The sequence below is a fragment of the Apis cerana genome, linkage group LG13 (genome assembly GCF_029169275.1).
Source record: "Apis cerana isolate GH-2021 linkage group LG13, AcerK_1.0, whole genome shotgun sequence".
Taxonomy (NCBI): Eukaryota; Metazoa; Arthropoda; class Insecta; order Hymenoptera; family Apidae; genus Apis; species Apis cerana.
The window spans coordinates 10,910,765-10,932,808 of NC_083864.1; the positions used below are offsets into that span (position 1 = coordinate 10,910,765).

At 24.0% G+C, this 22,044-nt stretch overlaps 2 protein-coding genes, 1 long non-coding RNA gene and 1 other non-coding gene across 10 annotated transcripts in view; 1 reads left to right on the forward strand and 3 right to left on the reverse strand.

Annotated features, from left to right (window-relative positions):
• Nucleotides 1-3,332: 3,332 nt before the first annotated feature.
• On the reverse strand, nucleotides 3,333-4,322 carry LOC133667213 (uncharacterized). Its single transcript, XR_009832499.1, has 3 exons — nucleotides 4,077-4,322; nucleotides 3,725-3,866; nucleotides 3,333-3,420 (listed from the first exon to the last, which is right to left on the reverse strand). It is a non-coding gene; the product is annotated as an uncharacterized LOC133667213 (long non-coding RNA).
• A 575-nt stretch (nucleotides 4,323-4,897) lies between these two features.
• Nucleotides 4,898-4,979, forward strand: Trnas-cga (transfer RNA serine (anticodon CGA)). The gene has a single exon. It is a non-coding gene; the product is annotated as a tRNA-Ser (tRNA).
• Nucleotides 4,980-5,316: 337 nt separating this feature from the next.
• Nucleotides 5,317-9,307, reverse strand: LOC108004050 (MD-2-related lipid-recognition protein). The gene is made up of 4 exons (XM_017066703.3): nucleotides 8,799-9,307; nucleotides 6,572-6,697; nucleotides 6,232-6,401; nucleotides 5,317-5,496 (listed from the first exon to the last, which is right to left on the reverse strand). The coding sequence occupies exons 1-4, from the start codon at nucleotides 8,896-8,898 to the stop codon at nucleotides 5,413-5,415; spliced, it is 480 nt and encodes a 159-aa protein (XP_016922192.1). The 5' UTR covers nucleotides 8,899-9,307; the 3' UTR covers nucleotides 5,317-5,412.
• A 3,259-nt stretch (nucleotides 9,308-12,566) lies between these two features.
• Nucleotides 12,567-22,044, reverse strand: part of LOC108004049 (uncharacterized) — a 53,117-nt gene continuing 43,639 nt past the window's right edge. For 5 of the 7 annotated variants that reach the window (XM_028669809.2, XM_062084169.1, XM_062084165.1 and 2 more), the window contains 7 exons: nucleotides 21,512-21,692; nucleotides 20,514-20,644; nucleotides 20,291-20,439; nucleotides 19,217-19,399; nucleotides 18,881-18,985; nucleotides 18,377-18,577; nucleotides 12,567-17,644 (listed from right to left, as the gene is read on the reverse strand). In XM_028669809.2, the coding sequence (XP_028525610.2) occupies nucleotides 17,483-17,644; nucleotides 18,377-18,577; nucleotides 18,881-18,985; nucleotides 19,217-19,399; nucleotides 20,291-20,439; nucleotides 20,514-20,644; nucleotides 21,512-21,692 (1,112 nt within the window). In that variant the 3' untranslated portion in view covers nucleotides 12,567-17,482. Of the gene's footprint in view, nucleotides 17,645-18,376; nucleotides 18,588-18,880; nucleotides 18,986-19,216; nucleotides 19,400-20,290; nucleotides 20,440-20,513; nucleotides 20,645-21,511; nucleotides 21,693-22,044 lie in introns of all 7 variants that reach the window. The other 2 variants (XM_062084166.1, XM_062084167.1) reach the window with 2 other exon arrangements.

Here is a 22,044-nt window from a genome sequence, read left to right on the forward strand (position 1 = left end):
AATAAAAAAAAAAAGAATTTACTTATTTCATTTTTTCTTCTTATTTCCTGTTAATATAACCGTATTTTTGTTTTCTCATTTATTATTTTATAATAATAAAATATATAATAGTAACCGAGTCATTAATTTATAAATAATTCGTATCAATCTACTTCAAATTTTTCATTTCACGCAACATTTTCTCATATAGTTTAAGCAAGATATCTTTTACACGTATAATCATTATCGCATGTAAATTCATACGTTGTTATCGTATATTAATATTCTAATCATGTTTCTATTTTTTATTAGATTTTATTTGATTAAACAAGTTCATAAGAAAGTAGATGTAGCGAAAGCATCTTGTATCTTTCGTACGAATCAATCGAACCACACGTTGCCTCCAATTCGATTCCGATATTCATAATCGATTCAATCTTTAAATAAGATATAAAAATTTATTTCATTTAATTCTTTTTCCAAAAAAAATTAAAAAACTTAATTAAAAAACTAAAAAACTTTACTACAAATCAAAAAAATGTTTATAGAAGACAAGTTATAAGTTCAATAAAATTGAATTACAAAAACAGAAATATAACATAAAACCAGACATTGTTCTTAAATTACATAAAAAGCACAATAAATTTCCTCAAAAATTAAAATTGTAATAATAATGAAAATCAAATAATTTATATTTCATATTCCATATTAAAAATACCGTTACCGTTACCGTTCGTAGGTAATATAATGGCTCTACAAGCGAACGTGACATCTATCTTCATCATATATTCTGAAATACCAATCTGAAAAAGATTAGAGTGTTTCATACGCCATCTAGCGTGGAACAATATAAGTATATACTCAAAAAGTGCAAAAAAGTTATGTGTTTATTTATACTATTAAATTTTAAAAATAGAGAATTAAATTAAAGAATGTTATCCATCATCTTAATAAAATATTTATCACGAAAAATATAATCGTGTTCGTAGCTTATTAGCTTATATTATTTTTTTTACAAAATATTTTGTACCATTGTACCATTTATATTATAGTGATATATATTATATATTGTTCTTTTCTAAGAAAATTTATTTATTTTTCACAGAAATTCTCCTTTTGTTGTACGTGTTTGCAAAAGATTCAAATTTTTAATTGTGCAGCACAAGCAACAAAAGAAACGGCGCAGAAGACTAAATCTGAAAATAAAATCTAAGTTAAGAGATTGTTTATCAATATTTTATATTTCCATCATTGAAAATGAAAAATAATTAATAGTTAAAAACATAAGAAAAAAAAAAAGAAAAGAATATAAACTTCCAATAAAATATATTACTTTGCCATTTAATTATCTATTTATTTACAATACATTCTTTCATCCATTATTATATATTTATTTAATCATGCATTAAACTTAATTCTAAATACATTTTATTTGATTGATATTTTTATGATGTAATTTTTTGCTGTCTGAATCAAACTTATATAGAAAACATTTTAAACATTCTTAAAATTTATTCTAAATGTTTTTTTTACATTTTAATTTATATAAAAATTTAATATTTCGTTTAATATTGCCTACCGAAAAATATTATTTTTACAGAATTTTCTACATTCTACATTCATAATAACGACAATTTTCAATTGTTTAGAATATAATACATGAATTATATGTAGTCAAAGAAAATGCAAATAAGAATATACCAATGATAATCATTCACCTAACTACGAAAGATTTTATTGTTTTAAAATGAGGAAGTTGAAGAATGGCAAACAATTTATTATCACGTTAAAAAATAGAAATATTATTTTAAAAAATATTAGAATGCAACATAAAGGAAGAGGAATTTTAATAAAAAGAAAAAAATAAATCCTATCTATTGGAAAATTAAATATTTCTTTCGATTTTACTTACACATATAAGAATCGAAAGATTTATCTCAAGAATTCGGAATTCTTTCTGTTCTATTTCATTGAAAGATGAAGAATACGCGAAACAAATTATACAATATAGTTTGCCAATAATGAATAATTAATTTCTAATATTTTGTAATATTTGATTGTATACTTCTATTTATTTTCATCAAAATTGTATCTTTAACAAACTCAATTCTTGAATTAATAATTAAAAAAATAATTTATATCAAAAAGAAGAAACATTAATAACTGCAAAAAAATTAAATTATTAAAATATTGTTAAATAATTTGAAAATAATTTGAAAGACATTCATCAATAAGAAAAATATATTTTTTAATATCTTAAATAACAAATGCTCTTAATAAAGAGTACTGAAAAGAAAAAAAACAGACAAAAAAATAGCCAGAAGAATTATCAAAATAATCCACTCAATATAAACCCGAACAAACCATAAGTGGAACATCTTTTCGCATTAACATTAACATTAAATTTTCCAAGAAAACACAAAGAGTATTTTATTATATTTGCAAATCAATTCTTAATTGATCGAAAAAAAAAAAAAAATAAAAAAAAGAAAGATAGAAGACATACATTCACAATAAGATGATACTTCAATCATTTACGAAAATATAATTTATGCAAATATATTTTATTATACATAATATTAATAGCGGAAAAATTGCAATTATAGATCAGAGATCGTACAACCATTTTAGCTTTTTTAATTGCTCTAAATAGTCGAAGAGCAGAAACATACTTTTAAAGTCCATATGAAAGTATTATGAGTAATTATATAAATATCATTTTTCAAATACAATGAATTTAATGCAAAATTGGCTATTATTCTAAATAAACGAAGAATTATTTCAAATATTCTGATATCATAAATCGCGATAATGTATAAACTATAGTATATACTATAAATTCAAATTTAAAAAATAAAAAAATAAAAAATAAGTTAATTTACAATCAAAATTAAAAGCAATCGCGATATTTTGTATAACGCAATATTAAAGCAAACGTGACTTTCATTTAACGCAACACTAATTCAACCCATTATTAATTAATCGCAACACTAATAAAAAATCGCGATACCCATGATAATTGGATTCGATGAGCCAGCATGCTACTCTTCAGATGATAATACAACAAATATCACATCATATTTATATAAAACGAGCAGAATGACAGAATAGTAACAATAACTTCCCATTCTTTGGATCCAGAAAATAAGAAGGAAAAACATAAAGGAATATGCAAAAAAAAAAAAACAAAATATGCTTTTATATTTTCTTTCTTTTTTTATAGGACATTTGTTAAGAAAAATATTGTTACTTTTACTTTTGGACAAATTATTTGTGAAATATATACTTATAATATGTGTGTGTATATATATATATAACTGAGTAATTTAATAAAAAAAGAACAAAAATACTTACATATGTTTTCTTCGATATAGAAATTTAAATTTTATTTCTTCTTCATAAAAGATCATTTATCGAAAATCTTTAAAATCAGCTCTTTATCTGCGCATAAAAGAAGTCAAATCTTTAAAACATAATAAATATATAAAAGATATAAAATTAAATTAAATAAAATAAAAAGTTCAAATCCTATTTTAAAAGTTCTTCATACAAATTAATGATAATTCTAATAGTCTAATTAACGAATAGAAAAATAAAATAAATTATTCTTTAAACAATTATCAATGATATTAATATTTAATATATTAATAATTGAAGAAATGTTAATAAAATTAATAAAATTAATAAAATAATAGTGTAAAAAATACAAAGAATAATTGTCAAATATGTATTATAGGATAGATACCTGAAAGCGTCTAACCGTCACGAGTTTCGACAACGAAATGACATCTCGCGCCACGATTCGATATATTACATTACAAATTGGGAAGGGTATATGTTCAACAACAAGTATAAATATGTCGAATGTGCTACGAATGTAAACGTTCCTGAAAAAGTTTGAGATTTCAAATGTAAACAAATACAAAAATAATATTATACGAATTAAATGTATAGATAAATAATGTTTAAAAAATAGGATGTATATAAAAAGCATAAGAATACTATATGAATTGATTATATTGATTAATTACTTCTATCTTTATGCAAATAAAACATCAAAAAGAGATTTATAATATTTTTTATAAAATAAAACATACCTTATTATAAAAATTGTCGAATTAACTCTTAATTATCATATTTTATACGCTCAAAGTCATCCCACTTTCGAAACAATCAAACGATTATCTATCAAAAATATTCAATTTTGCTATAATAATGATTACATAAACAAGGCTTAATTATCTTAAAAATTGAACTTAATAATTAATAATAATACAATATCCTATCAATAAAAATTATACGTAATTATGCACTTTTACGACAAAACACATCCCGTCACTATAGTTTTCAACTATAGACTGATGCTATGCGTAGTGCACACTATGATACGCACTTATTCATTTCGTTTATAGAATAAAATATATATATATTAAAATTTATTTATAAATAAAATCTTTAAAAGTGAATCTTTTACATTAATGGCAATTTATTTCTTTTATATCACGCATAGCTTTCTCTATTCAATATTGTATATAATAAGTAAAATCAGGTTGCCAACTATCATATCGATAATGGTTTAGGTAGAAATCTGTAGATTTTTAATAATATTTTAAAATACGAAATGTTTAATTTGTTACAATTTTCAATAATTCTACTATATTATTAATTTTATAATTTTCCGATTTAAATAATATTTTATAATATTATTACATATTAAATTTAATAATTTTATAAAAAATATATCGTATGTATAGAGTAACATTTGAATCTAATCCTTACATTTATTTATGTCGTATATTTTTGTATAGTATTGTATATTATGAATAAGAAATCGAAACATATTTTATTTTATTTAATATTATTGTCATTTTAATATTAAAGTGAATTAATAAAAGAAAATTCACAGTAAGTTGCATAAGCTGCGGTGTCCGAGTGGTTAAGGAGTTGGACTCGAAATCCAATGGGTTTTTCCCGCATAGGTTCGAATCCTATCCGTAGCGATTTTTTTTTGAAGTTCTTCTATATATATTCTATATATAAAGTTCTCTTATATATATATAAGTATTATTTAAAAAAAATAATATCATTTTTTGATAAAATCTTCATAATGATACATAACATGTAATAAAGATTATTTAGACCAATATAATTATTTTTCTAGAATATTATATAAAATCTGATGAAAAAGTTTCAAAATTTTATTTATCAAAAATGCAAAAACTAACATATGAATACGAAAAATTATTTATTAATAATAATATATTTTAATGTAATTTTTCAATATAAAAAAAAATTTTTAAAATTGAATAAAAAAGAGGAATGTAATAAAGAAATTCATTTTGTGAATAATTATCCATTTATTTTATTAAATTAACGAATTGGAAATATTAATTGATTGAGCGTGATGGTACGATGAATCACATATAATTAATATCATTTTGTTATTTTAATTTGAAACATAAAACAACATTCTTGTTCTTCATCGTTCCAGATTTTCCATTTAAGATCATAAGTCCGCTGAAACAAAAATATATTTCAATTGATATTCATTTTAATCTAATGTATGAAAATATTTATGTATATATTATTTTAATATAGAAATTAATTATAATTAATATATTGTTAATTGTTCCTTTATTTATATTATACTTCAATTTATTTCATTAGTTATATTTTTAACTCAAAAATGATGATCTAATGCAATATTTTTAATTATATTAATTATATTTAGATTTTTGTTTCGTTGTAAAATAAAAAAATTATTATAATTGAAAACTATAAAAGAAAAGCATATAAATTAAATTTATAATTTTGATATTTTAATAATTTAGTATTAATTGAATAAGACAGATGTAATTAAAATTTTAATACAACATAATTAAAAATAAAATCTATTATTTTCGAAGCCTTTAACGGCAATCAATATTTTTTAAATGTTTGAGAACTGTCAGAAATAAATAAATCATTGATACGAATTCAAGATTAAATAACAATATATTGAATTTTGAATTGTCCCTGAAAGAAAAGAAAGAAAGAAAAATTTGAAAAAGGAAAATGTTATAAATAATATTCGTTATGATTTATCAATAATATTAATTAAAATCTTTTAATTAAATTTATATTTATATAATCTATAATGAAAACTTGTGAATTTTTTCTATATCTAAATTCATAGAATAAATAAATTAGTTTAAGAAATGATTAAAAAAATATCATGTCATCGTATAAAGTTCAATTATTTCTAATACTTACAACAGGATATTTCTTTAAAATTGGTATTTCTACGTGATATGTATTTCTTGATCCTGCTTCAATTGGACAGGAAGTTGACAAGCAAGCATCGGGATTCATTCCCAAAAATGGAATATCCATTACCTGACTCGCCCAAAATATTCGTCCTTGTACTTTGTCCGAGGAGAAGGCTGAAAAATTAAAATAAAAAAATAGAATATTTCATTAGTTCATATTATTATTATTATTCTTCATTCCGATATAAAATTTTTAAAACTTTATATAATATAAACTTAACTATGAATCAATTTTATAAATTTTATTTTTCTTTCTATATTATAATAAATAATATCATATTTACCAGGCGTATAATGGAATGTCATATTTCCAATAACTCCTCTTTTTATTTTACATGGCTTTCCCTCTGCGATTTCTTTGCAAGGCTCTATATATACTTCATGAATTGTACAATTTGTCTGGGTATTGGCTGTAAAAAAAGAATAAAATCTTGTATCAAAATATTGAATCAAAATGCAAAAATAAATTTTATTAGGCAAAATTTAAAATTTTTTAATGACTATTTTTATTTTGATTATGATTATACTTTAAGTTATTTATCACACAGAAAAAGATAAAAAAAACTTATATTCGATTAAAAATAATGTATAAATAATATTATGCATATATTATTATATTTTTTTATATATTTAAGTTGAAAATCATAATAGCACAAATTAAAATTTTTAAAAAATTTCAAACCATTTCAAAGAAATGAATAATAAGTTAATATTTTAAAAAGAAGAACAGTTTTTTTTTCGTATGTTTTTATATTTTTTGATTTCGATAAGGCATTGATTTTAAATTGTATACATTTAATATGTTATATATGTACAAATTATTTAAAATGAAATAAAATTATAGCATAATTTCATTTTCTATTTATTGAATTTGTACAATTATGATTCTCAATCTCCTTTTTTTTCATCTTAATTTATTAAGATTGAAAATGAGTTCGTCAATATGTAATATTTTTAACTAATTTTTTTAATTAATAATATCTTATTAAGACTATTTTTAATAAACAGGATAGAAAATTACAATGCATTATTCATATTGTTTCGGAATAAAAAAAAAATTTTCTTTGTTTTTCTTCTTGTTTCGAAATAAAATGATATTTTTACCTGATATATACAATTTATATAGATATTAAATTGATTTGCGCCCTATTAAATTTTTTCGCTACTTTAAATTTATATGTATATAAATTTTTCGCAAAACATATGCTTTTTTATTTATTTAAAATAAGAAATTATTTTTTAAAAAAATACGAACAATAATTTAAAAAATTTCTTTAGAATTTTTCTTCAATTTTCTTTTAATATTAAATTTTTTATTATTAAATTATATTTATTATATTATATATTTATTATAAATTTTTTTTTGTTAAATTTTCATTTAATAATTATTCAAAAAAGATCATTTTTAGACAACTGTTACAACGTTGAATAGAAGTATATGTTACGGATAATTTATATCAATACTATAGTTAATATAAAATTACAGCTAAAATTTATTTTTTCTTCGCATACCACATATTATATTGCATTCATATTTAATAAAGTATCATATGCATAAAATGATATGAATATCTCTTTGAATTTTTCATTGAAAGACTAGATAAATATCAATCGCGACAACGGTACTGCTGGCCGATCAGCTGATTCATTTCATTATCTTTCCATCTTGCCTTACTTATTTGAATTAAATTACTTATTATTTAAATGATAAGCATCAGCCGACATTTTTACATTTTTTTTAAAGATTATCCATGAATGAGAAACAATTTATGATTCGTTTAAATTTATCGAAGAAATTAATTGGATTAATCGAGAAAAAATAACCAAGTCTCTAACATGTGACATTAATTTTAAATTAAAAAAAAAAAGAGAATCAAAATTAGATTGAAATTATTTCGATGATATATGTTTCAAGATTAAAAACAAATTGTATCTTAAAAACATTTGAATTATCACATTTTTTTTTCAGTATGATAGAACTGCTGCCATGATAGAACTTGTAGCAATAAGAGAAGAAGAGATTCACTTGTAACAACTATAGAAAAATGAAAAAAATTATTCATAAAATTATCATTAAAAAAACAAATCAAGAAAATATATTTTATCACCTAATAATTAGTAGTTATCGAATTAATAAATTCTTATTTCAATTTTTGATCATTTTCTTGGAGTTTTGAACCTTCGATTTCCACGAAAATATCAAAAGCAAAAATAGTTATTTTTCGTTAACGATACATAATAAAACAAAACATGATTTATTGATTTGTTTGATATTTTTTTATTTATCGTTTTTCATTAAATGCAAGAAATAGCCAAATTCGAAACAATAATGAACAGTTCATTGCACATAACGATCAAAAATCTGAGGTAAATAGACATACCTAACATCTTACACTACCACACAAGTAAAAAATTTTTCTTTTCATTATCGATTGATTTTTCATTCATCAAACTCATCGATCATTGTCACTTTAAACGTCGATCAAATAAATGGAAGAATCCAATACTCACGATCAGGATAAGGACATTGCCTCCAAGGTACTAATTCAGCGTAGACGATGGACAGAGCGAAGAGAAAGAAGGCGAAGAAGAACATACCGTTTCGATTCATCTTCGATGGACTGTCGTTGCGAAGTGAAGGAAAAGACGCTTATGTTGGCCTATGAACAGAACGCGTACGATGGACGAGGGGAGAGGACTGAGAGTGGGGCCATAGGTCAATTGAAATTGTGTCTTGAGCCACGAGTAAACTGTGCGGAGGGCAGCTCCACGTTATCACGCTACACTCTTCTTCCGTTGATTCACACTGGCTATCGCTATTTCCGCAATCGGTAAAACGCACCAAAATATTTCAATACTTACAATGGAAGACACTTATAAATATTAAGCTCTTTTTAAGATCACTTTTATTCACAATTTTGAAAATATTCGAGATGATACGATTGTTCGAACGGAGAAAATCGTATCTCGATCGATCGAAAATTGATTTCTTGTTTTCATTGGATGCCAAATCGTTTGTTTCTTCTTCTTGTTTATTTTTCACAAGTCATATCGAATACTCTTATCAATAAGAAATACATACATATATGTACTGATAAGTAAAAATAATGAAACTATTACTTTTATCGTGGTGTTGTTTAATCTATTGTTTTATACTTAATTTTTTTAATTTTTTTTATTATATTATATATATAATACATAATAAAAAGATACACAGATATGTTTATCTTACTTAGAAGTTAATGATCATTTTTGTATCTCATTATATAGTTAAAACTAACGAAATTGATTAGAAACCAACGAAATTATTTTATTTTATTTTATTTTTTTAAATAGTTATCATTCACGAAGAAAACATGTTTAACTCTCGAAGTAGAGATATGTGAAAAACAATTTAGTTACAGAATTACGAAAAAAAAAGTTCTTAAAAACGCGATCAATATTCATTATAATTTTACAAAGATTAAAATTATACAAAATCATCGAGTTTGATTATAAAACTTAAAATTTTTCATTTTCTTGATACTTGACCTCTTTCTAAGTTGGATCATCGAGTCAATTGCGTCAGAACGTTGCAAGGAATTAGTTTCGAAGATTATATTCTGCATAATTACCCTTATCATACACGTTATATACGATAAAGGATAAAAAAAAGATTATTTTAAGCAGTAAGGAGGGCAGAATATAGTACGATAACGAGATGAGACACGTTTGAATCATCAGATAGAAACAAAAAATGAACGGATTACTAGGTGGATGGGCAAAGGGCTGCCGCTATGCGATCTCCAAGATGGCCAATCAAAGACCGAGGCCTCGGGAAAAATAATTGGACACAATTGTTAAATTGTGCATTTCCTGATAAAAGTGGGCTGGTCATACCGGAACACAGTCTGGACATCGTCGATTCTGCCGAAATTTCAAATATGTCTCGCCCAGTCGATCCTCCTTTCGATTTAATTTCGCTCGTTAGAGACCACGTGTACTTGTGATTCTTATTGAATTTGATCAAGAGATAGAAAGAATGGAACAATATCGATCGCTAAAATAAAATGGACGAATGTTTTCATTTTCTTTTTTTTTTTTTACAATATATTTTAATTTATAAAATATTATTTAACAAAGAAATTGTATTTTGTCTTTATATCCTCAAATCGAATATTTTATACGTAATATGATAAATACAAACTTAAAGTTTTATTACATAGAAATGTAAAAAATTTGTTTAAAAATATCTTTCTATCGATACAATGAATAACGCGAAGATCATAAAGCTATTTAACTCTCTATCCATTAAAAGTTCTTCTCGAGTTTCGCTTTGGTTACTTACTTTGAACAAAGTTTCACCTAATTTCATCATTTTAATTTTCTCGTGCCAAAAATATGACGCAACTTTGTAACGATTTATACAGAATCAGGCCAGTGTTTCTTAAACTGCGATCTATGCTCTATTATAATCGTTTCTCAATTTTGTATAATGTTGCATAATAATTCATCGATATTATTTATATTATGCTTGTGCGTAGAACGAAATCGATATAATTAATAATTTAAGCTTTTAAGCGTTCAACTTTAACATCATTAAAATAAAAAAAAATTTAAATAATTACTTTCACCAAATTAAAAAAATCTTGAGATTGTAGTTTACAAGACGAATATTTTCATCCAAATGTACGTAGGATATGTCTAATCTTGAGCAAACTTAAAAACAAACAAATATCGTCATTTTTCAAATCGATCGTCGCTTATCTTCGGATTCTACTATTTTATATATATATAAAATATCAATTATATAAATTATCAATTTGTTATTAACATTTTCATTTATCTTTCAGAGATATCAATTTTATGAATTATTTTTTTAAAATTTTCGTTCTAACGTTTCTTCCATTTATCGTACAAATTTGTAATAAATTTTCTTTTTTCTAACATTATCGCTTTTTTCCATTTTGTTTTTTTTTTTCCCATAAAATCTTACTGTCTACTAATTTTAAAACGCATCACTAACTGACTATCTTACTTTTCATATTTCATGCAAATTAAATACAAATTTCTTCTCATTTAACTAATATTATTAGTTAATAAAATAATATGAAAAAATATTTGAAAATTATCATAGAATGAACGAAACGAATTATTATTATTATTATAATCGCAAGATCGTCATTTAATTTTAACGAGTAATCAACCGTAATTAAAAAAGAGATAGAATAGTTAAGATCATAATTAAATTAGGTGATGGATGATCGGAAGCGAAATAATTATTATTCACAGCGTCGATTAGAGACCAGTCCATAGTCTGGGTCCATAATAGCAGATCACTTAGTGATGGTCTGTACACTGTGAGTTATAACAGTTAACACGCGATTATTCAATTGAAAGAAATGGTTGATTCACGAGGAACTAGACGGCGTGTAGTTTAGAAAATCTTTTCGTAAATCGCAACCGCTTTTCGTGTTATTTCTTCGATCGAATCGAGATAAAGTCTTAAATCAAACAATCAAGAATTTAATTTTTATTTACTTTTAATAAATTTAATTATTTTTCATTATTTTTATTTTTTCTATATTATTATTATTATATTTATTTATATTATTATTATTATATTATTATTTATTATACACTATTATTATTATTATATACTAACGCGAGAAGTGAATTCGTTCCAAGTTTTAATCGAATGTCACCGATTTGGAAAAATAATGACACAATTGCAAAATTTTTATATATATCATTGATTTCTGACAAAACGATAAAATAATTTCTTGATCTTAAAAATTACCTTATATTTATTGTTTTTTAAAGTTTTAATAATATTTTATTACTTATTTTCTCTTTATTTATCTTTGTGCAAATAATTATACTATTACAACTTTTCCAAAAATAAAGAAATAATAATAATTAAAAGAAATAAAAATATTGTGAAACAAATTACAAATATTACGAACAAAATAGGTTAAAAAAATTTTATCTATTCGTACGATCAAATCGATATAACGTAATAAAATATGTTTAGAAAATGATTAGCAATACAAAATAATGTAACAATTAGATTTAAATCTTAAATTGAAATAAAAAAAAATAACATGAAATATATAATTGTAATAAAATTGTAATATTAATAAAATTCAAAATATTTGTAATTCCTACAATTTTTATAATTCTTTTGATTTTTAATGATAATGAATTTTAAATTGTCATTTTCATAATCATCACAAATCTTTCACCAAACCATTTTATTCAACATTTAAAGTATTCGTTAAATGAAAAATTGACATCAAATCTCCTTATTTCTCTTCACTTATTTATTAAATACAAGATTTAACAAGATAATAATATACTTATAATAATACGAATATTAAAATAATGATATCAATGATATTATTATCGAAACATTCCTACAAATAATTAACTGTACAAAATTTAATATAGATAATAATGAAACCAAAAATATAGATAATGTTAAAAACAGTACCAGCTACAAGATATAACTGGAATCATGTCTGGAAGATATTATTAGGACATGAAAAAAATTTATAAAAGAGGTACGATATATAATGATGCTTAATAACAAATATTTCGAGAATCATCGAATATTGGCATATTAATTAAATTAACGTCGAATTTACAGTTAACATTGGATCATGTCTCACGTGAATTCGATAACAAGAATCGATATTAATTGAGAACCGAAGCGGTGTGTCGCTCTTTTACGTAATCAACACATCATTGGTAATAATTGAAATCATTGTAGCAATCGTCATTGCAAAGGAGCGGATATCGATTCTTTGGTATCAACGTTACGTGTGCTTGTTCGACTGTAATCGAAACTGTTTGTTTTCCCAATTATTTCACGCGATAAATCCCGTTTAATAAACTGATAAATAAATAATGAAAACGAAAATTCCAAAAATTTACCTCTTTTCTTTCCTTTCGATAGATTATTATAGAATTTTAATTTTAATTTCGTTCTAATAATGTTCGAAATTGTAATTATTTTGAATGAACGAATTATTTCTTTCTTTTTTCTTTTAAATTTTCAAAGCACAAAGAAGAAAGATTGCTCATAAGTGGGGACAAGGAGTCGTGTCTTTTATAAAATTGGCAAAGACTCGCGAACGAAAGACTCGCTTTTTGGGCAAACTCTGTTTTCTATTCAACGAATCGATATTATCGAAGTGGGACACGGGCATTCGTGTCGGTGATTTTCTATTCAAAGTCAAACGCCAATTCATTGCAATTTTATTTCATTTTTCTTTCCGTTTTTTAAATTTTTTTTGTGAAATAAAAAAGTCAATTTAAATAATTTCGTATTAATTTATCAAAATTTGCTTGTAATTCGTTATTTAATATATTCTCTCGCGTCATATTTCTTAAATTGTTAGAACGAAAATAACATTCGTTGAATTGTTTTAAACGAAAACAATAGCACACTTGGCAGAAAATTTCTTCCGCTTCCTCGAAATGACAATGTTCGACACGCCACTCGGTCGACGACGTTTCCACGTCTCTTTGGCAAAAATTCATTTTTGCTTCCAATTCTCAATCTGCGCATTCGCGTTAACTGCTTGAGCTTATTCTCGATCGAGACGATAGAATCGATCTGTTCCATCGATTGGAACCGATCGATCGGAAAAACCTAACGTACAATCTATTCAGATAGAATATAATGTCTCGACACATTTGAAACATATTTGTCCATTTTATATATCGAGTTTTTATATGGACGATTTAAATCTGTTTCGTACGAGATATTCAAAAAAATATTACCATAAATTTTAACATAAAAATACGTCTTATGCATATAATTACTTTTCTAATATTATTTTCATTAATTATATTATTATAATGAAATTTGAGAATTCATCGTTGCCTTTGTCTAAAAACAGAACAGAAAGTATAATATAATATAATACTGGATGAACATTTAATTTTTAATTGATAGATTTAGATTCTCATTAACAAAATATTCCTTATACATTATTATTGTATATCATTTGTTTCTAATTATATCGAAAAGAATCTATGATTGCATCGAAAGATTCGAACACTTAGAACACTCGGAAAGTTTTTATAAATACAATATGTGTATTAAAAATTGTTAAATAACACATCATAATTCATATGTACATGTATTCAAAATGATTTCATTTATTAAGTTTGTATTTGTTTGATTAAATTCGCGGCAATTAACAAATTAACAATAAAATTAACAATTTTATTTCGAATACTATATAAATCGTAAACTAACGAATCATTTTAATTATAACGTTAATGCGTTTAAACTTAAATCACTTAGGAAAAAATAAAATTTAATAAAATATTTCAAAAAGGAATACATAAAAATCGCGTTCCCGTCATCAAAAATATTTTTTCTGATCTTTTTTCATTTTTATTTCGTTTCTTCATACGCAAATTCGTTAATAATTTACTCGACGATTAGATATCAAGGAATCAAGTTCGATACGATAGAATATATTAACGATTGAATTTATATGAATTTATATGATTTTATATGAATTTATATGATTTTGACGAAATAAAATTTAATAAAAAATAGAAAGAGAAAGAGAATGAAAAGGAAGGAAAAATGATCTTTCTACCACCTATTGAAATATTTTTGCATTTGGTATTTAACGAGATGGAAAATACTCTACATTTTTCTTGTTTCGTATCAATTTTCGTTGATTTTTCCATAAATTTCAATCATATTCATTCAATTGATCATTTCCATGTATGAATGCATTCATACTTTATAATAAAAATATATAATAATAACATATACAATTATAATAACATAATAATAGGTGAGATTGAATACTATGTGTACGTATTCTCTTCTATATAAAGAATATAATAACGAAATATAAGAACGAAAAAAGATAAGAAATAAATATTTAAAATATATATTTAAAAATTAAAAATTTAAAAATAAAAATTTGAAATAACAAATTTATAGACAAGTTGCATGAAAGAAAATACAATTTTTCTAATTGAAAATTCTCTAAAAAATTTTGATGAAGATTTTGATCAATTTTTTGATAATTTATCCCTATTATTTTTAAATCAGATGTAAAATTTCCTGTAACTTCTGTCCCACCAATAATTAAAAATGATAAAATTCTTCTTTTTTAAAACAATAAACGTACATTGTTTACAATACAAGTTACACAAGTTTACAAATTATTTAAATTTACAATTTTTACATAAATTTGATATTGAATTGCATTGAAATCAATTGAAAAATAATCGCTTATAATAAATATTTTATAACATTTACGTATACTTTTGGATTTTTTCAGTATACATATTGATTTTAAATAGTCCCAATATACATGTGTATACTTATTGTATTTTAAATATTTTTACATAACACATATACATATTATATTTATATAATTTTTCTATACCAAGTGTTCAAATATTTCTATAAACCATTGTAAGTACATAATAAAAATACATATACAATTAAAACGAAAATAACATTCGTTAAATTGTTTTAAATGAAAACAATAGCACACTTGGCAGAAAATTTTTTATACAATAACTTTTTTGATAAGATATTTTTAAAACATTCATAAGATGTTTCTCTTTTGATTGAAATGTATCTACAAAATATGTATTATTTATAATATTTCAAAGTGATTGATTAATTGTAATTGTACAAGATAAAAAATTATACGCTATAATTGGTCGTTCGTTTAATTGACGAATAAACAATCAAATTCAATGATTACTTCCTCTGTATAAATATATAAATGATTTCTTAAAATCAACGATAATACCGTGAAAGGTATTTATATTTTGATTAACGTTATTCGATGTATCATTTTTTTTATTTTGTTATAATATTCATAATAGTTCTTAAAATATATATATATATAAGATTTAAAATTAATTAAATGAGGCAGTTATCATTTGTATGTATATATGTAAAATACGTTTTATATGTATACCGATGATGAGTATTCGGTTTACTAATAATTTATAATAAATTATAGAGGCGAAGTTAAATGAATCTATAAGAATCTTAAATAATTTGTATTATTTAACTGTTGTATCCTATTCCTTATTTTATCTACATATTATTTAAAACGCTAATCTTCAATTAGTATTGTAGTATCGATGCAAATTATATTTCGATGAACGCACAACTGTCTAAATGATACTTAAATAGAAATTTAAATATTGTAACAAGTATCTTTTTATATTTTTGTATATTATTTGTATTTTAAATAATTTTGCACTGTTAAATAAATCATAAATGTTCATATAGGTACAATATTCATAATTTAATTATAAAATATTAAATTATATCTTGTATTTTATATTTGAAACGACAAAAATAAATTTTATCCTTTAAACTTTAAATATATAATATAAATATTATACTTAGACCATAAGATATTTATAGATTTAACAATACTATTTGAGGATTAACGCATTTCTCACGTTTCTTTCAACGAATTAAACGAATTAAATGCATTAAACGCAAGATTAGTTCTTATTATCTTTTGTGATATATTAGAGGTTATGGTTTTGAACATGTATAGAGAAATAAAAAAATTTGTATTCTTAAAAAATTAATTATTCTTGATATAATTAATAAATGTAAAATAAATGTAACGAAGAAATTTTTATTCTTTTATTTTACTTCCTAAATTTTTATCGATATAATAAATTGTTATTATTATAATATATAATTAAAATACAAATAAAATTATTGTTAAAAAAAATTATTAAAAAAAAATTAAGTAACAAGTAAATTGTGTATCATCAGAATTAAATATTTTCGAGATCAATGATGCAACTAAAAATTCTTAATTTTCAATTCTATGATAAAAATACAGATAGTTTTACAGATTCCCTGACACACTTATACGCATTTTAATGTGCAAAACCATAATCTCTATCTCAAAGTAATAATTAATCGCATTAATACACATGAAATAGAGCGTAATTAGTTCTTCGATCTTTCTTATCAATTATCTTTTTATTTTGTAAAAAATACTAATTTTTTCAATATCTGTTCACTATTTAGGAATTCGAGAGAATCATCTTTTATTGAGGTGAATTGAAAAAACGATACACTTTTGACTATTTAAAATTCGTTAAAAGCATGAAATGAAAACTTTTTTTTTTTTCTTAATATCTTTTCGCTCTATAGTTTTTCACATGAACAAAGGATTCCATAAGATTTACACAACATAAATTGGATCTTTGCATACCGATATCCTCGCTTCTTGTAAAATCCTCAGTCTCGGTCCCAGAGGAACTCCCATTTTTTGCAATCTTTCCTCGCTTAGATAAGGAAGCTCCACCATTCCGACTTTTTCTTTCTCGAAAGCATTTGCATATTTCTAGTTTCAAGTAAAAATTATTTATTTAGTATATAAATAAATAAACGTAACATATTTAAATATTATTTCTTTCGTTCTATAAAATAAATATAAAAATCGAATATTTTCATTATGTTTATAATAATCTAATTGATCGGATATAATTTTAATTTTGCTAAATGATCACAATTAAAAAATTAATCAAATATAAATCAAATAAATGATAATAATGAAGATCAAACAATGTTCACAGTTTAAAAAATTTTAAATATCGTTTTATATCATGAAATATGAAATTTTCTTCTATTTACTTTTATCGTAATTATTATAGAAAACATATTTCAAAATATTTTATAGTATTTTAAAATTATATAAATATGAAATATATTTAATTTTTAATAAAAATAAAATTTAATTTTGTTATTATATAAATAAAATAAATATTTTAATAAATGTTAAAATATTAAAATATTAAAATTAATATTAAAATTAAATGTTAAAAATGTTAAATAAATAAATAAATGTTTCAATATGTATAAAAATAAAAATTACAGATTCTAACAATTGATATCTGTATAATATTTATTTTAATATAAAAGTTAATAGAGAGAGAGAAGGAGAGAGAGAGAGAGAAAGAGAAAGAGAGAGAGAGAGAGAGAGAGAGAGAGAGAGAGAGAGAGAGAATGCATATTGACGATAATCTTTTGAAAGATTATTAAAAGAAGAAAGAAAGCGATGATTCGAATTACTTACCTCATACCCAAGTTCCCTGAGGAATAGTCTGATGAGCGGTGGTTCCGTGCCGAAAAACTTGGTGAGTTTTTTCACTCTGGAAGGATTGGAGAGAGCTGGTAGTTCCGAATCCTTGATCAATGGTTGAGACTGCGATCTCACCATTGCCATACTCGTTTGGGTCCTCAGTGCAGCAATCTCTCCCCTTATGTTCTCCATTTCCTGCGAATACCTGATAGTAGTGAGTTTCGACTCGTTTTTCCGCTTATTTTTACTCTCTTTCCAATTTGTTACACTCTTTTGTTGTTGGATCTGATTCGAAGATAATTCGATATCGATTCATAAATTGAAAAAATTGGATGAATTTATATCGAAATACAGATTTAATATGTTGATAAAAAATTGAATAAAATACGATAGAAAACTTCTTCTCTATAAAAATAACTGCCATAAAAGATCTTTTAACATCATTTCCAAACTATTCTAACTATTCGTTCGATAAATATTAACGAGACTCTCTCTCACCTGTATCATTAAATGTTGCGTTCTCATCTCTGAACTCAGGTGTGCTACCGATCTGGCAAGTGTAACCACATGAGATTCTAGTCGTTGAAAGCGTTTGTTAATGCTCTGTAACGATGCAACGATAATCTTTAATCAATTCCACGTTATATAACATAATATGTGGAATAAATTTTAAAAACATTGAAATAATACAAGACGTCAATATATTCATAGGAGTTTAAAAAGTTAAAAATTCAGCTCATAATTTTTTTATTTAATAAATTTATAAAATGGACAGTTTTATTTTATCTTTACCGACAAGAAATTTCGTGAAATAAAATAATTTCTCTAACTGACCTTGATATCTTTGGCTTTCTTCATTCTGTCGTCAATCGCGTGGGATCTACGTTTATCATGGTGCCTCGTTACAGGTGGTCTGGACGAGACGGATGATGTCGGCAATGATGAGACGGAACCATAACTGGCTAAGCCTCTGGCTTTACGTCTCTTTTTCACACTTCCACCGAGTAATTTCAATACCTGTAATATATTCATAATCCAATGTATTATAACTCTTTATGTCACGATATAGATGGATATATTTCAATTTATTTTGTTATCCATCGTTTCTATCAAATTTAAAAATGCGACTTGGAGATAAAAGTCAATGTTCGAATCTCCAGATGTTAAAAATACCAATGCAAAAGAATATTACGTTAATCGCGAGGATAGGATAATCAGGTACAAATAATGTGTATTTCGTGTGATAAAAATAACGAAATCTATGATAAGCACAACTTAAAAAAATAGAAAACAAATTAGAAAATTCATTATACGGAAAAAAATGCAATTAAAAAAGAAAATAGTAAATAATTCAATACGAAAAGATATAATAATTTCAAAAAATCAAAAGAATATTTAACGTAATGACCATTTAATATTATCGAAAATTTAAAAAGATTTATCGCTATCGAATTAATAAACTAAAAATTAAGAAAAAATTTTGCAACGATATGTTCTCTTGAAAATAAGATCATTTCTATGTACAAGAAATTATTATTTCCCTTATATTTAACCTTATACGAAGATTGACGAGCTAAATTTAAAATTATATCGGTCGAAATCGCTAAAATATTGATACGAATTTAGTAATAAATTCGTTATTCAAAAATCTAAAATAAACATATCGATCCAATATAATCGATATACATGTAAAATGTATATAAAAAAGAAATAGAAGTTATCGACTTATCGTTACTATAAATGAAAAATGAAATCTTTTTCCTTTGGATGCAAAAAAATTTTCCTTCTTATTAACATTTGTTCTTTTTGCATATCGCATCACACATGATATAGAATATTATTCGAATATGAAAAGAAAAATATTGAAAAAATCAATATTTCAAAATTTTCTATAAAAATACGTCTTACCTCGCTATACATATTTTCCAAACCCTCCAATTGTTTCCTAATCGTTCTCGCGTCATTCGTGCTTAAATCAGAATCACTTCTATCCAACATCGAATCTAAATCGAGTCCAGTTGTGGTCGAAGTTAAATCGCCAGCTTCGACACCGAAAACTGAATAAACATAAGTTATAATCTCAAGGAACGAATAATCATCAATACGTGAACAAAAAAAAAAGATCACTCACGATGAGAGAATTTCTTAGCAGCTTCTTTCTTGGAAGTCGAGGCACCACGATGCTTCGAACTACTCGAGAATCCTCTCTTCTCCATGGCCTTGCTGTAATCGCTGTAATTAGGTTTCGATCCGTATGGTAAGCTAAAAGACCCACAAACATGCAACTGTTAGCATCGCGAAGAAAGCCGCAAAAAGATGGTTAAATTTCATCCGAAACAAGTTCTATGATGTATACTAAATATATAAATAATGTATATTAAATAAAAGATTCAATGGAAAACAAATACATGCTATACATTGATATTTTAAACTTTTTTCCTCATATATATATATATATGTTTTGTTCATTTTTAAATATACAATTTTTACATATAATATTTCTTCATGTATGTATTTAATGGATACGTTTAATACGTTTAGAATGGAAATGTTCGAAAGAAATAAATATGAAGAGATGTGTTAAATGTAATTGTGGTTTTCATTAAAAATAATTCCTCGCTTCTTATGTAAGGTTTTTTTTTTACTTTGAAAAATATTTTTCAAAAATTGTTATTTTAAAACGTTTACGTTATTATTTCTTGATATTTGCCAATATTTGTTGTAAATAAAAAAGATGATAAAGACGAATAATTTTATTTTCGTATCGTCATAATTTTTGAAAACATTAAATTGAAAAAGAATAACTTGTAGACAATTCAATAATGAGAATAAATAAACGATAGATATATTTATTACTAAGCGTTAAACAATTAACGATATCGCTAAAATTTTTTTTAATTGAAGAAAATGAAGGAAAAAGAAAATTGGCTCTAGTTTCGATAACCTCTGTTATGTTTTTTAAAAAAGCATGCTCGATCTACGGTCTACAGTATATGCTCAACATTTTGATCGATATCGGTGTTTCGATCTACGCGGAGAGGGGAATTAATCGGAAGCAAGCTGAGAGAGCAGTGACCGGAAGTGACATCGGTTACGAGACGAGAAGAGATCTGTTCGAAGTAACGTTACCTCGCCGAGTATCGATTTCTCGGTGTTCTGGGACTTTCATGGGGTGAAAGCGGCGGCAGGGGTGGAGTTACCGATGATACGCTTTCAGATAGAGTGGAATGCGCCATAGCGGGCACATCTCTTGGCTCTAAAATATTTCTCAATTCGGATTCCACAATGTCCACCCATTCTGAATCTTGTACTGGAAATACGGATAAAAATCGATCATTTATCTTCTATTACCAATTTTTTACCTATCATATTACAAAAAATTGTAATATATTAGTTAAAATATTTTTCGAATAATCGTATAGAATATTAATATATTCATGAGATATCTTTGAAGGATCGAATCTAGAGACCGAAACAAACGCAAAAAAATAAAAAAATAAAAATAAAAATAAAAAATAAAAAAATAAAAAAAAATTTTTATATAAAAAAATGTCAAGTTGTTTCTTTACTAGAAAAATTTTTATTTTAATAAAAATTCGTACTTGTTTTAATTCGACTTTAAATTCGATTCTCCAAAAACGGCTCATAAATATATTATTATC